Source organism: Sander lucioperca, chromosome 4, assembly GCF_008315115.2.
Source record: "Sander lucioperca isolate FBNREF2018 chromosome 4, SLUC_FBN_1.2, whole genome shotgun sequence".
Lineage (NCBI taxonomy): Eukaryota > Metazoa > Chordata > Actinopteri > Perciformes > Percidae > Sander > Sander lucioperca.
In genome coordinates, this window is record NC_050176.1 from 30,275,395 (window position 1) to 30,292,296 (window position 16,902).

The 16,902-nt window shown below is 39.2% G+C and overlaps 1 protein-coding gene and 1 long non-coding RNA gene across 2 annotated transcripts; both read right to left on the reverse strand.

Moving 5' to 3' along the window:
* Positions 1-120: 120 nt before the first annotated feature.
* Positions 121-3,009, reverse strand: LOC116034285. The gene is made up of 3 exons (XR_004101043.2): positions 2,886-3,009; positions 1,110-1,268; positions 121-266 (listed from the first exon to the last, which is right to left on the reverse strand). It is a non-coding gene; the product is annotated as an uncharacterized LOC116034285 (long non-coding RNA).
* Positions 3,010-15,081: 12,072 nt separating this feature from the next.
* Positions 15,082-16,504, reverse strand: LOC116034276. The gene is made up of 2 exons (XM_031276883.2): positions 15,496-16,504; positions 15,082-15,303 (listed from the first exon to the last, which is right to left on the reverse strand). The coding sequence occupies exon 1, from the start codon at positions 16,485-16,487 to the stop codon at positions 15,552-15,554; it is 936 nt and encodes a 311-aa protein (XP_031132743.2). The 5' UTR covers positions 16,488-16,504; the 3' UTR covers positions 15,082-15,303; positions 15,496-15,551.
* Between the last annotated feature and the right edge of the window lie 398 nt (positions 16,505-16,902).

Genomic DNA, 16,902 nt, shown 5'->3' on the forward strand with positions numbered 1-16,902 from the left:
AAATATATATATTTTATTTTAATTAATTAATAAATTAAAAAAAACACATGAAGACTAATAAAATGGTGAAATTATAGGGAAAAGTTAACCATAAGGAAAAACATGCATACATACCCGTTTTGCCTTTTCAGCGTCTATGTTAAAACTGTTGCTGACCATTGCCGTTTGATTTTCCACTGCGCTCTGGGTCTCTTCATGGTCAGTTGAAGAGAGTGAAAGAGTGTCAGTGCATGTGCTGGGGGTTGAGGTTCTTGTGGGTGAAAACTCTTGACAGAAAAAAGCAAAACATAATTTTAATGTTTTCTCTAAAGGCATTAAATCAAACAAAATCTGAATGTTCTTTTGAAGCAATCATTTTCCATCACAAATAAAAATTAAAGGGTTAGTTTAACAAAAAATTGAAAATGTCATTAATTACTCACCCACATTACTTAATACCTCCGTTCAGCTTCGGAAAGGCAGATTAAGATATTTCTGATGGAATCCGAGCTTTCTGAACCATCCATAGGCAGCTACATCATTGCAACTTTCAAGGCCCAGTGCTGTGCTGCCCTTTACTATAATTAGATGGCGTAATGGAAAGCCATGGGAGAGATATTGTTGAATAAAGTAGTTATTTTTTCCCACTGAAAGTATTCTAGTCACTTCATAACATTAAAGTTGAACCACTGGAGTCACACGGACTATTTTAATGTCTTTACTACCTTTCTGTGCCTTGAAAGTGGTAATTACGTTGCTGCACATGATCTCGGATTTCATCAAAAATCTCTTCATTTGTGTTCTGAAGATGAACGAAGGTCTTACGGGTTTGGAACAACATGAGGGTGAGTAATTAATGACATTTTCATTTTTGGGTGAACTAACCCTTAAAAATAAAAATTGTAAAGATAAAGATACACCCTTGTAAGTTCTCATTCTGCTATATCTAGCTGCAGTGATACCAGATCCTTTTGTCCACTTTTTCATCACTGGATCTCAAACTCAAGTTCCCCGTTTTATATATTAACCCAAACAAATCTGTGACAATATTTAATAAACTGCGTTTCTGACCCCAGGATAATTACATTGGAGTCCTCGAAAGTATGTCTCAAGGGTTATTACAGACTTACCCTCAGACAAACCAGCAATATTTTCCGGACATCTTACAGTTAGGCATAAATGTGGACTGCCTTCGATCAATTCATGGAAGATGTCCTCTTCCACATTGGTGTCGGTGTCATCAAAGACTTGAAGAGCTGCAGTTCTGGCTAAGCCAAATTTGCCCTTAACTGAAAAGTAATTTTAACAGCATAAAAAAAATATAAATAAGTTTTGTTAGTCACCATGCACTAAGAATAAACAATAGCCTACTTTTGTTAATGGCACTTGTTAATGTTCATAAAAAAAGTAAACATTTTCTAATACATTATAAAAATCAAAAGTTGTAGGCCTATCTGTTAACATAAATGCACTATGAACTTAAAAAAAAGGTTATATTCTTATTAACTAATACTGAAGTTAGTTAATGGTAAAGAAACACATGAAATTCCATGCCTTTTGGCGTAAACATCATACCCAAATTAAAAGTGGTACAGCTCCCATATACTTTGACACTCTGGGGTGTTCCTGACATCATTGGAAAGGTAACATTCTCAATTTTTTTCACAAAAGTGTCAGGGTGACTCTAGGACTTACTGACAGAGAAACAGAGGCTAGAATGGAGGTGTTCTATTTCCGTCCAAGTCATACATCTGTAAAATGATTGAAATATACTGCTGTGAGCACAGCTATGGAGATACAGACAACCCTAGGCCATAGCCACATGTGTCTGCTTACTATAGAAAAAATCCAGAAGCCAAAAGACTCAAAAATGGATGTTATGATTTTTTTTCTACAGATATGTCTGTGCGTTTTTCTTATTTCAAGTTTTAAAAGTGCAAAGAAAAAAGCCAAAAAAGTACAAAATACAACACTTCTCAAATACATGAACAGTCCTACATCAATCTCACACATACTTGAAATAACTATATACATAAATATATAGAAATTAGTAATCATACATTGTTCAGGGCTGATTTGCATTATTAGAGGCCTTGTTTTTGCTTTGACACAGCTTCAGCTATTACATGGTTAACATTTCATCGTCAAATTTGGTGTCTATCGACTCGTCTGCTCATTGGTTATAAAGATATGACGGTCTCGTAACCTGGAAATGTAACTGGTCCGAGCAAATGTCAATCATCTCCGCGTGGGTCCCACAACTCAGATCCTACAGAATACAATGATGCTGACATGTTGCATGTAGCGCCTTTGGATTACAAGCGAGCGGCGATACAAAGTCCAGAGATCAACAACTGTTTAGCGATTTTACGTTGTGATTCGGCCAGAAACCTCAAGATTGTGAGGAGACCAGCTCGTTTTGGATAAAATGGCTTGGATATTCTATTTCCTTGGATTGTTGGCGAGGTTTGAAAAAAAAGTTTTTGGAAAAATATCATCTCTGTTGGTCAGGATACAAGGAAACAGAAGCACGGCTTTAGACACCAGCTGCGCAGTGTAAGTTTGTATTTCTTTAACTTTAGAACAGTTGTATGCCTGCTATAAACCATATTATGCTTTGTGAGTGGGCTTAGTTTAATCATGAGTGTCTGAGCTTTCATTTGATGTGTCGCATGAGCATATATTTAGAAGATTTAATGCTTTAAATTTAAAAAAAACGTTTATAAGTGGAGGTAAAATCAACGTTACAGGGGACAAAGTGTGCCGTACACGGTACAGTGATTCTTAATGTTTCAACAAATTAGACCATATTGTAAAGTGTTAACATACACAAGCCCTGTGTACTTGAGTTGGCTTATATTTCAAGCATATTTCTATATGACTAAGTACATTTCTAAGCTTCTTACCTTCATTGAGAAAATCTTGGAACGTAGAATCGCTGAGTTATTTCACAAATTTCTTTACACCTTGATACTGAACTTTAACCAGCATGATAAAAGCTGTTGGTCAAGAAAAAAAACAACTGATTATGACGTTGTTAATATTAAAGAAGTTCCCGCGAGCACCCCACAAATGTTACATTAAAGTGAAATTAGAGCAAATTAATTCGTATCTACTATCATGTAATTGTAGTAGCCTACATATTGCAGATGAAGTATGCACGTCGTCTCATATGATGAGCACACGTTAACTTAAGTCATACTGGCAGAGAGTTCAGCTAAACGCTTCTTGCTTGATTAATGGATAAATTATCTCCGCTGCCTTTTACATTGCAGAGAAGTATAATTGCTGTAGGTATAAACTATGCTATACTTGTAAAATATTGACCATCCAGTTTTAGGTGCACGTAAAAATAAATAAATAAAGATTTGCGCGTTACTGCTGCTCACTTAAAAAGTCAAATAACGTTCAGTTATACTAAAATATTGAATATGCCTTATTTTAGCAGCACAAATAACGTGAGCCCCGAGAAGGGGATGTTATTTGCCTCATTAAACAGTTAACATTAAGCTAAATCACAGACTTTATCCTGTTATCTATCACAGATTCTAAGATATAAGAAAACTTAAGTTCAAAACTGCTAACTAAAATAAACTATGCAACTCTTACCTCAGTTTGCCAGCGAACTAGCAAAACGGCCTCGAGATCCTATCGATGGTCTGTCGTCGTACATGAAAGGAAATAAAGTTAGCACTCGGACAATGTTGAGAAACGTACTACTAATATTATTCTGAATTGTGAGAAACGAAAATGAAACATGAAAATTGGTAAAAACTTAAGTGGTTATCAAATATTATACCTGTTTGAACTCTCCTCTCCTCGTGGTCGCGTCCACCATTAATAAAAGAGGAAACGATGTGCAAGAACCGGAAATCAGATCAACTCATCACCAGTGTCAATTATGTCAACTCGCTGTAATTACGCTGACTCCGAGCACTGATTCACTCTGCAAGTGTTGATGCCATTCAAATTAACACCAGAATCAACACTTTTTAACTCTGAAAAATTAACACCATAAAAACAACTCTAAACTACACTGGATATTTTGCTGTGTACCCATGTCTTTAGTCCTTTATTTCAATCACTGATGCTCCTGGTGTCAATAAATGTGTATCTCTATGAGAAAATTGCTTATTACTTAACTCATATGACGAACAGGTGACAATGTGCAGCTTCACACTGCCTATGAGGTTGTTTTGAAATAAGATCACAGAGAAAAGGGATCTGTTTAAATGCCAATTTGTGTTCTTTTGCTAAAGCAACCCATACAAATTCAAATGATTGCGTTTTCATCCCTGGTGTGATATGGAGATCAAGAAAACCCAACAAATTGCAGTACAACACCAGAAACAGCTGCTGACACAGTTTAGAAAAGAATCATAAAGCAGGGGACAGACTTGGTTAATACTGTGTTACTGTGTTAAACTGTCACAGAGAGTATCAATGCATCACGTTGAACTATGAACAAATATGTGAATGTGTGATGTAAGCATTGCGCATGTAATCCATGAAATCAAACAAAACTAAAAAGGTCATTTTTATGTTTTTCTTCTCATTGAATTTCCAGGTAGAATCTCACAGGGTCAGACACACGCATGAGTCGTTACTATATTGCACTTTTGTGAAAGGTATTCCCTGTTGTGGGGTTGCTATGGCAATTCTTGTCTATGCTTGAACACTATGTGGTAGCAGTAACTTTAACAGTTACTTGGTGGCAGTATTGTTTCCTTCATGAAGCTATGGGGAGCAGACCAACATGCACACAGTTACAGAATACCAAAACATGGTTTGTAAATTAACATATGTTTTTTATTCTGGTAAGATAACTGTTGTTACTAAAAATGTTTTTGTCAGACTACAACAAAGTGTATTTTATCTTTCTCCCACTTTTTGTACAACTAGATATTCTTAGAAATAAAGACCAAGAGGAAATGAACAGCTTTGGTTCTTTATTGCTTTCATTTGTATTGAACCAGCAAGTTATTTAATCAGAGCATGATCACATCATGGTTTTGCAGTTGCAGTATTTTGTTGAGTCAAGTCCTTGAGGTACTTCAGGATCATGAGCACATCAGTAACACGGGCCAAGGATGGGGCGTTGTTGTTGTTGTTGTTGTTGTTGTTGTTGTTGGTCTGTAAGGGGGGGAATCAAGAAGGTGTACAAGAATGATATACATTTCAATTTTATCTCTATTTTTCCTTCCATAGTTGATTAGAAAATTTAAATTGAGAAAATACTATGTGATTTACATCATTATATCCAAACTAAATACTGACCTCCTTATTTGAGTGCTTCTCAATGACATGGGTAGGTTTAGCCTTTAAAATTAAGCACAAAAATTAAATTCTAAACGTTTTAGAATAAACACAGACAGAACAGAAACAGAGTTTACAGACTGACTTACCAAAGAGCTGGAGACGAGCGCAATCACCACAACAAGAGCAACGGCCTTTATTCCAAATGACTTCATCTAAAAAAAAGAAAAGAAAGAAAAACATCCAAATGTCACATGAAAATCACTGATGAATGCAAAGATCCCATCTTGGCCATGTTTTTAGTGTTACTTCATGTAGAATCTGTCCTTACCTTTCTGAATGTTTCACTCTTTGATTCATTAACATAAGTGCAGAACCAGTCTTCAGTGTTGGCATATACAGTTTCTTTCAGCCAATCACAGATGTTATTAGAGCACCTCATGAAAACAAACTTTTTTTTTGTTACCGGCATGCCGCCATTTCAACTAATTAAAAGCAATAATTCATCCCTATGCGAACGACGCCAACAAGCCACAGCAAATTATTCACACATGTTTTGGAGCTTTTCTTCTCTGACTAGATTTTGGTCTGAGATCTTTAGTACTTTATCCAAGGTAATTGGAAGGGATGTGACTCCTAATGCCTTAACTGCTCTGTTTGGTGTATGGCCTTTCCCACTTACTCTTTCCCCCGCTAACAAGGACTTAATAGCATTCACAACTCTGCTGGTGTGGAGGTTGATACTGCTGAAATGGAAATCCCCAGTCCCACCTACCTTTACAAACTGGGTTAGGGAGGTGCTTTATTTTCTTAAATTAGAAAAAATAATACTGACTTTGATTGGCAAGGCTGTCTCATTTGAGAAGTCCTGGAATCCCTTCCTGTCTCATGTCAATAGCACAAAATGTTTGATCTCTGTGCACTAAGCACTGCAATGTGTTGAGCCTGTGAGTGGGTTTTCTTTATTTTTATTTATCATTATTACAGATTTATTTTTAATTGGTGTGTGTGTATGTACACATGTGTGTATATATGTGTATGCATGTATATATATTTATGATCTGCCAACTTTTTTTTTTTTGATCCTATTTCTCTATTAGTTTATTTATTTTTAGTATTATTTATTTTATCTATTCTTTTCTATTTTATTTACCTGTTTATTTATTTATCCTTGTGCTCTCTTCCTCTATTAACTACGGAGCCCCGGAGGTGACATGGAGGAAATAAAAAAAAATAAAAAACGAAGGGAAAAAAATTAAAAAAAAACATTAGCAACGTTAGCAAACACTAACTCGAGATCTCGACTTTCAAACTCGAGATCTCGAGTTTGTGACGGAGAAAAAAAAAAAAACCCGAAGAAAAAAAAAAAAAAAAAAAACGAAGGAAAAAAAAAATATATTAATAAAAACACGTACTGGGGGCAAACACTAAACTGCTGGGCAGGAACACAGCTTCGCTTCGTTGCTGCACCGGTCCCAGCTAATCCAGATGGCAGCGGGAGGCGGAGACTTCCGTGGCCGGCTGCAGCGTGTCCTCCCCCGGGCAGGAACACAGCTTCGCCTAGCTGCTGCGCCGGTCCCCCGGTCATGTCCGCCAGACTCCCCTTAAGAAACCTGTGATTTAAACTTCAGCAGCCTGTGAGAGTCCGCTCTGCTCAATCCTGGTACTGGTTCTCCCGGGCTTCCCTTCCTTCCAGCGGGCCCAGCAGTACAGCCTGGGGCTCCAGCTGCGTGGTGTCGGTTTTGGCTCCCAGGAAGCAGGCAGTGAGCTCCAGATCCTGCAGCCGCAAACGGACTCTGCTGCCCCGGGGGGCAGCTGTGTTCCTGCCCGGGAGAAGAGACGCTGCCGCCGGCAGCTTTGCAACGCTGCTGCGCCGGTCCCTGCTGATCCAGATGGGACCGGACAAAGACACAGTGGTGATCGGGAGGATCTTCCATGTAGTCCAGGACGACCTGTACGTCATTTTCGGCGGAAAGTTCCATTGCCTTTGCCGGTGGCAGGCGGACGGAGAGGAGCTATTGCGGTGCGGGGCTGCAGAGTCCGTTTGCCGCAGAAAAAAAGTAATCCACAGCGATCAGTAGATCCACAAAAAGGTAAATGATACGGTGTACCCAGCAAGGTCTATACGAGCATCACATTCACCAGCCAGCTCCAAACAGGTGAACGAGGCCTCTCCACTTCGCCGTTTAAACAAAGTGGAATAAACGTATAAAGGTCCAAATCTACACAAAACCCGCAATCAATTAGTAAGCTGACATCACATTTATATACATGGCTGTCAAGGACCCAGCAGTTAGGCAAGAGAAGTAACAAGAGGATTTCAAAAAAGTTTTTTTTTATTTTACCCACAAAATCATTACAACAAAATAGAGATAAAGTTTGGGCCCTTAAAAGAGGTCAAACAAACAAACCGAACTTAGGCTCTGAACATAACAAACTCAAAAATACAACTGACCTCCTATAAGAGAAACAAAAGGGACTTATATACTGGCTGATCAGACCAGGTTTGACTCCCAGGGGAAGACTAACAATAACACTAATACATAAACTACAAATAACAAAAAAAAAAACTAAACACTTATTCCAAAAGAAATGTAATCTTAATTAACATTAACCGAATAAATGTACTAGATACAACACAAATCAAAACTCAAATATCTTGGGAAAAAATAAAGCTACACCCCCCCAGACATAACAAGTAGTGGTAGAGTCCAATTTGGCCACCACACCTTTAAAGCTGCTGTTGTTCCAGACGCTAACCCTTTGTCCCAGCAGCCTGCATGCCTCACTCCAGGGTGTGGAATCCGCAGCACTGGTAAGCTCAAAAGAAAACCGTTATAGCAAAAAGACAATCCAAAACTAATAAAGTATATATGTAAACCAAATCCAGTGTCTTGTACATTATTTAAACTAAATAACTGTTTACAACAAAATATATAATGTGTCTGAAAATATATAGAAACCAATCTTAAGGAAAACAGCATGAACTAAGATAAATGTTAGTGTATGAAGTTACTGCCTTTAAGATGGCTGTGTGGCCACGGCTGTGGCCATCACAATGGCATTTAGGAAACCTTTATTGCTACCTTGGCACGGCAAGATGTCCAGACATAGTGCAACAGTAACTTTCGTTTTTTGCGTCCTGCTGCTCCCATCGTCAGCCAGGTAATATTTTTTTTACTAAAGCAGTATATGAACTCTGATGTATTACCTATCACCATTTAGTTGTTTTGTGTTATTTAAGATCTTTATAAAATATCTGGTCATGCAAGATGTAATTATTCCACTCATTTTTTAAACAATGCAATTACCTGTTTGAGCCACCAGGGGGGCAGTGCCTCCTGCCCCCCCAGCAAACTCCACGTATGCAGTCAGACCCATCTGCTAGGGGGCCGAGACTGAGAGCTACATGGATAAATATGTACCAAACAAGCCACTTTGAAATTTTGCTCTTTTCATGAATAAAAAAGTTGGGTGACCCCCCCACCCAGACTAAAAAATGTTGGATGACCCTCCCCTCAGCAAAATATAAAAAGACATGACCCTCCCCTATTTTCCTCCGGTGGTCCATTCCATAAATACCGAACGGTCCCTTAGACGAGGCTATTTTTAATATATAAGTTGCAAGCGCGCAGCTTCACGGTGTCGCGCGCATTTTTTATGCGCCGAAAGCGCGATTACCGTCAGTCCGCCTGCTAGTGACAGATAATATCCTGTGTACTGTTAATGTCGTGGCAAGGCAATAATGTTAACGTTAGTCAATAACTCTTTTCAGCAAGCGATAGTCCTTCTGTTTTTGAGGGTGTTGCTGCTCTGGTAAGTTCAATGTGATGCTATTCCTACATGCACCCAAATAAGCTAGTGGCTAATGTTAGCTGTAACTTTTACTCACAGAAAGTTAAGGTTATGGATATAATAGTTACCAAATGAACTCTGCAAGTTTTCATTAAACCTTTTTCAAACTTCTTTTCATTATAGGTTGAAGTGGAAGAAGTGCAGTGAGCATCCCCCAAAATCAAGGTGACTCAAATGTTAATTTAGGCTGTAACCTATTTTTCACCATTTCTTTTATTTGGAGCCTAATTCATTAGTATATAAAGCTGGCCTTACCCTATATCTTGAGCTAATATTTGTGAATAACAAGTTAGCCACCCTCTGAAGTGGAACAACATGGTTTCTGTTTTGTCAGACAATTCATTTAAAAGTGTAGGAAGAGCAGAAGAAGACACACTCATACATACACACACATAATATCAAAGCATAAAGCAGATAAGACCCCACCTGTATTTTGAAATCTATTAACATTTTGAATATGTATCACATTCAAATGGAACAGCAAATGTCACTATTCACTGTGCGTAAGAACTATCACTATGCATGTGATCATGTTGCTCAACAATGTATTTTAACGGAACATGTTGCATCACAAATGTGTTTTCTGTTGCAAATCGAGTATTAGTCTTTTTATATAATTATTTTTTTGTGTTTTTGGATTTGTAGCTTTGTGCTGAGTTCCAACGCATCACAAACGTCAACCTACGGAACCAGTTCTATGCTGTGCTTGACCAACATACACCTGGACTAGTGGCCTTGTATAGGCAGAAGGCGGCACGAACCGGAAAGATATCAGAGGCGCTGCGTGACATCTTAAAGATTTATGATCTCCAGGTGAGTTAAAGATGAACTTTGAGCTTCAGGTCCCACTGGACAGCAGGGCCTCAGGGTGTCATTGTCTGTCTCAAGGGCCATTCACATTGTACGCGCAAACGGCAGCGCTGCGCTATGAAACCCATTATTGTCAATGGCATGCGCGCAAAAGAACTGGTCTTTTTGCGGCTGGCCGCTCTTGCGCGTGCCGCGGTCAAAGTTCAACATGGTTCAACTTTGACCGCGGCATGCGCAAGAGGTGCGCTGTGACGTGTCTGAATAAAAAGAAAAAAAAGTAAACGCCGAACACACGTGGATCCACAAACGGAACATGGACGAGAGGTTGATTTTGGCCGTCAGCGATCTCCCAGAGCTGTATAGGCTACGACACAACTTTGAGCTCGTACAGAGACCTCGGACGCACAACTATGCTGTGGAAGCATATTTCACCATAATAAGCATGCCGGCTGTGTAGGTTATTGTAGCCTCTTAATTTAAATCATTCAGGTTGGTTTTAGCTATGTGAAATCAACATATATGTCTCCACTGAAATACAATCCTATGTTACATTTTTTTCTCAGTTACTTGGGTGCATTTGGCAAATCATAATTGAATTGGCACAACAGTGAGTGCATTTCTTAAAACAATTGGTGTAAACTGCACGGCATAGTGACTGACCTGAAAAATCGTGTATCTTTCTGGAAATCTTTTGTTTATGTCCAAAGCAAGTAACAATGAATCAAACTGACTGTCCTTACGCCATTGTTTATACCAAGATAGTGAAACTGCTTTGTGTTGTTGTCCATATTTAACAGTTCACTCTGTAAGTATAGTCTAATGAACAATGCACATGAAAGGGAGCACTATTCCCTATGTGACAAAGTTACACATTATTGTCATCTCTGATCTGAGAAATAAAGCCAAAGCAACTGAGAAGAACTGTAGCCTACTGTTGTGAGCTGCGAAAACCAAATACCAAGTTGATTATACAGCTCCATACAGGTATTTGTAGGATATATTTGTATTTTTTTATAAAAAAAATTATAATTTATACTCTTTATTGATCCCCAATGGGGAAATTACAATTTACACTTGGTTGTTATTACACAATAATAATATTGTATTTGTATGTTTATATGATGTAAAATATGTTTGGACTGATTGACACAAGTCATGTTCATTTTCATTGAAGTTCACATATAGGTATATACTGTAGGTAGGTATATGGCCTTTACACAGAATAACTACCCATTTCCAAGTGTGTAAGCTCCAGTTCTGGAGGAATTAATTGCACATATGCATTAAACAAAGTGTTTTCCAGAGAATGAATGATGCATGTATGAATGTAGGCACATATCTTAGCTTTATTATACCCAACTGAAATGACTGCAGACCTCTTAAGTATATAAACATGCAATGACACATAGTGTTGAAATGCAACATTTTATTTAGAAATTAAAATAATCCACACGTCTTCATCTATTTAGAGGAGGAGTGTAAGAAAAGGTGGAAGAACCTAAGGGACAGGTACATAAAGGAGAGGAGACAGAAAAGTGGTGCAGGGGCAGACTTGGAAGTGAATGGCCCTTCACACTGCCAAATGCCACGAAATTTGGTCAGCACATCCATACTGAAAGAAGAATGAAATCTGTTATATTCATTTTTGCTTGTTCTTCCAGGAAGTGCGCGATGTCAATATGAAGCATACTGTAGCCCTTTGTGTCCTCCCGGTATGTCTGCGTGAGGAGGACCCACAGTTCTTCAAGACTTGGAATGTAAGTAGTCAGTATATTCACAGAACTATTAGTATCTCTAGCAGCCACTTAACTATATCTAGTTACCCCTTAGTAAACCTTGTGTGTAGGTGTCATTGTAATGGTAAATGGACTGTACTTAGTGTGCACATGGATATACAGTATGTGCATATAAGCATACATACATATATGTAAAAGCCCTAACCTCTTGTAATCCCAAACCTTAATCTCTCACAAAGCCCTGGCCTAACTTTACCCAGACCTGGAGAAGGCTAATCATTTGATTGACCTTTTGGCTTAACCTCTCATGAAATAACACACACACTCACTCTCTCTCTCTGTAAAAATTACTTTAAAATACCTTTTATGAGATGCTGTACATTACATATCACAATACAGCACCCACTATCTAATACCTACCTGCATATTAATAGCCTGTTGAATACTCAGCTGTAAAATACCTACCTGGGTACAGTTACCTATTAAATAACAACCTGTATGATATTAAAATGTAAAATACCTGCTGCTACACTTACTTCTTTTATGATGGGGTGTAGAATAGACAATTGTAAAATACTTACCTGTATTCCTACCTGTGGGTTGTTGGCCTGTAGAATAGTTACTTGAGTGGGTTTCCTAATTTTTTGTCCACTGCATTAACATACAAGAAAGGAGCAAAATATTAGGAACACCATTCAATATAATTCACCCCACTATGCCACCACCACATATTACAACCTCAGTAATAAATATAAAGTAGAATCATCACCTTTCTGACAATGTCAACAAAAACTGAAAATGTATAAAATTCATAAACGTAGAATTTAAGAGAGAGCTGTTGTATTGGATTGAATTGGGTTACACACGTGCACCTGATGAAGTGGCCAATGAGAGTACATGCAGTTGTGTTTCTTCAAGTTAACCTAACAGTTGCACCCTCTGTGTCTTTCAGGTGGAAGAGTCAGATGAGCCAGACATCATTGACACTCCTATTGCTCTTGTCACAGAGGACACTGCAGATCCAGTTCATTTCAGTCCTGCAAGCATTTCTATTGTTGTGGAAGACGATGTTGTGATGAGTGATATCCCTAACTTAGCTGTTGCATTTGCATTGTTGTTTGGGTTGATGTATGCATTGCATTTTGACTATTCCAAGAAACTCATTCACACTTTTACATTCATCCAGAAAATCCTAATGGGTCTTGATGATGGTAAACCACTTAAACCCTGCCTACTGAGTCTAAGAAATGACCTGTTAATGAAAGAGTAGGCTAACTTGAGAGTTGTGTTTACATTGCATGTTGATGTGTTTTTGGGGTTCCTAGTATGGTAACTTTATAGTATGTTGTTGAACACCATGTTAATCAAAGCATTTGAAACGGTTTACATTTGGCGGATTGTGTCTTGCCCACCAAATCTAACGTAGTTGCTGTAATTTATACTTATCGGTTGTACACCAACTTGGTGCTCTGAATCCTAAAATGATGTGAGATGTGCCTTTTTATATTTTGTTTTTATAGGTTTTTACAAACAGGATAGATTTGATGTCTTTTTTTTTTTTTTTTTATTTTTTTTTTTTTTTATTTCATTTGCACTTTGATGGTCATGGCTGTTACTAATGCTGTTTTAAGAAATCAGGCCATACTTTTTATATTAAGCACTTTAAGATGCTCAGTTCCTGATTATCTTGTTCCTGTTTGATATGTAGAGATACATATGTTCACACACAATCACAGTCACATACAGACACACACACACACACACACACACACACACACACACACACACACACACACACACACACACAATACACTAAATGAGTTTAACAAGATGTTAGTTATATTTGTAGCTAGAGCAGAGGTGTTTAATTGTGCTGTGTCTATGTATGTTTTCATTCCAACTAAATACTTCACCAGGTAATTTCACTGGTTAACACACTTACAGCTATTGGGTAGGTGGTGAAACTAGTATGTGACTTGAGTCACTTAGCGCATCATGGCACATGGTTAGACACCTCTGAGCTAGAACAGTTTTAAAAAATGACTGCTGTTGATGGTCTGACATGTTTGTATAAGACAATTTTAAGACTGAATAAAAGAAAAAAGAAAATGTACAGCTGAAGTTATTTTTTTTGTAGTTTTAACTTGTAAATTTCATTAGCTTGTGGGTTATACACAAGTATATTTTTTGAGTTAGTAGATTTCTATTTAAGTACCATTTGATCAAAATAATTAAGTATGGAGAAACTAAAATTGTGCGTATGTTAAACAATATTTTTAAGCACGGTGCACTTTTGAAATGTTTAAGTTTGACTAGATTGTAACTTTAAAAAAAACTTACTTACCTCAAAAGTTATTATGTAATCAGTTTCTGCAAAAGTTTTGAGTACTATGAACTTATTGGGGTTTACAGTGTAGGGTGACCAAACGTCCTCTTTTGCCCGGACATGTCCACTTTTTACGTACTGTCCGGGGCATCCGGGGGGGGTTTTATAAATTCATGAAAATGTCCGGTTTTCACTGTTTTTCATGGGACCATTAAGCGTGTACCTAATGTAGCACCTCTAGTCCTAACCTGATTGGGTAGATGAGACACTTTCCACTGGATGCGCAACGGCTGCGGATCTGCTCCGGAACGTCGGCGGAGTCATTAGGTTTCCATTAAAGTCAATGTATTTCCACTGACTGCGGAACGGCTGCGTTCCGACTGCCTCCCAGCTCCGGTGGTCCGCAACTCTCCAGAGCAGATATGCAGAGCTTCTATTTTTGCCGGACGCCGGAGAGCTCCGCAAAAATTCAGCACACGGCAGATAGTGTGGGACAGGAAGTCGAGCACAGAAACAAAATTAAAATCTGGTTAATTTTCAAAATAAAATACACCGTGCTCACGGTGGATCATATTTCCCTGCACTACACCTTGAAAACACAGCACAGAGTTGTTTCCCATAGACATGGGTCCTTTTAGCCTGAACTTTTTTAAACATGTCATCAATAAAATCCTCACTCCTCAAAATTATCACTTCTGAAAAACTGGACCAACCTGATAATATAATTGGAATGACTCCATAGAGACTTGTGTGTGTGTGTGTGTGTGTGTGTGTGTGTGTGTGTGTGAGTGAGCGAGCTGTGTGGACAGGTGATGAGCAGAGAGTGAGTGAGTGAGTGAGCTGTGTGGACAGGTGATGAGCAGAGAGTGAGTGAGTGAGTGAGTGAGCGAGCTGTGTGGATAGGTGATGAGCAGAGAGTGAGTGTGTGTGCGCATGCGTGCTGTGGACAGGTGGAGGGAGGCCCCTATACTGCATTGCATTTGCAAAAGATCAAATTGGCCAAAAGTCTGTCAGTCATTTGTGCACGATGGGGACGCAGAATGATGCCACCATGGCTGAAAACTCGCTCCACTGGAGATCTAGAAGCAGGCACTGCCAAGACTCGGATGGCTCCTTGAAAGAGTGAAGGAAGAGTCTTACTGTTCAGTGCCCAGAACAAAAGGGCATTCTGTCCTTCTGCCATGTCAATGTAGTGACTTAGCTGTACTGCTGGTGGGGTCCCAACATCCCTTTTCTGCCTCTTATGGTATGCAGCAAACAGCCCTTCTCCTTCCATGTCCTCTAGTTCTTCTTCAGCAGGCACAGGCTGCTCCGTCTCTGCAGCATCTTGCAGGATCAATTCTAAAAAAAAACGTCACAACAGCAGAAACAAAAGAGCCCTTATTACCATTACTGATGTTGATGATACTGTGCAAGACTGAAAATTGTTATTATTGTTAAAGTCAGATTAATATCACATTAGATCCTAGATCAGATTAAGATCAAATTATTTTACGTTGCATTTAAGTTGCATTGCAAGTCAATAATATTTACCTTTAACTCGTTGTGCCACCTCTGCCTTGATGTCACGGTTGACCAGCACATGGGGCTCAATCCACAGCAGACAAAAGGCTGGATCCAAGGCAGCTGCTTTCAGGTAGGTCTGAAAAGGGGGCAGTGATCCCTTCTTGAGACTGGGCCATTTTCACATTAACGAAGATCCCAAGAAATCTTTTTTTCAGGGATGCCTGCAGACCTCTGACCAGGCCGCTCAGGAAACGAACTTGAGGCTTCAGCTTCTCAAGATGGTGATTGAGGGACAAGACGGATGGAACAACTGCACTGATTGTAATGACTTTCTCCCCCTGTGTCAAATCAGTTGCTTCTCCGAACGGTTTCAAGATGTCCACCAACTCCTTCAGCAGATTCCACTCTTGTGGTGTGAATGACAGTTCTTTATGCCCGGCCTTCTCAAGAACTGCGCAGAGCTTTTGCTGATCACAATGAAGGACTGCTTTCACCTGCCGCAGTGTGGAATTCCACCTCGTGCTCACTGCAGCAGGGATGCCTCTGTGCTCCCCAAATTCACCATCGAAGATGTCTTTAAACGTTGTGCTTGTGTGGAGCAGGGAGCTAAGTTTTGATAACTTGGAGAGAGAAGGACATGCCGCTTTTGTTTCTTTCAAACCGTCTCCCACAACCAGCTGCAATGTGTGTGCAAAACACTGCAGGCGCTGTTTCTTTGCCATAGCAGCATCGACAGTTTGCTGGTCTTCTAGGGTTAAGTCATGCCATAGCTCAGGATCATCAAGATTATCTCCAGCATCATCATCTTCCTCCTGTTCGCTGGGGAAGCAGACCGTAAATGCCTTGCGCATGTTAGCAGCATTGTCACTAATGATATAGTCCAATTTAGCTTTGATGTTGTATTCATCACATATTGCCTCAAATTGGTCACAGATGCGCTCCGCTGTGTGAGAGCCTTTAAAGCGGTTGCAGGCCAAGAGATTAGTCTTTAGCTGTACCCTCTCTGCATCTCTCTCCATCCAGTGCACAGTGACACCAAGGAATCCCAAGAGCAAGGCTCTCTGTTTTTGTGGTCATCGTTCGGCGACAGACTGGGGTATACTTGCTGTCCAGCACAGCCAGAAAGTGACGAAAGCTCTTATCTTCCACAATAGACAGAGGAAAATTGCAATCAATAATCAAGTCAGACAGTATTAAATTGGAGATGGCCTTCTGCTGTAGGTGGCTCATGCTGTAACGCCCTACACGAGTGTCCAGGAATTGTGAGATTGAAGGCTGTTGTGATTCATCTACGATGCTTTTGTTCATCTGGTATTGTTCATACCTGTAACAGAGAAGAATATGAAACAGATGTCAGAAAATCCCTTATAGCCACACAGTATTTGAAACTACTCTTTACTCATATCAATGTTGTTGTGTTAATAATCATTGTCT

Bases quoted from the DNA above. Each gene is read 5' to 3' on its own strand.
- LOC116034276 (XM_031276883.2), bottom strand. From the start codon at position 16,487: ATGGAGAGAGATGCAGAGAGGGTACAGCTAAAGACTAATCTCTTGGCC.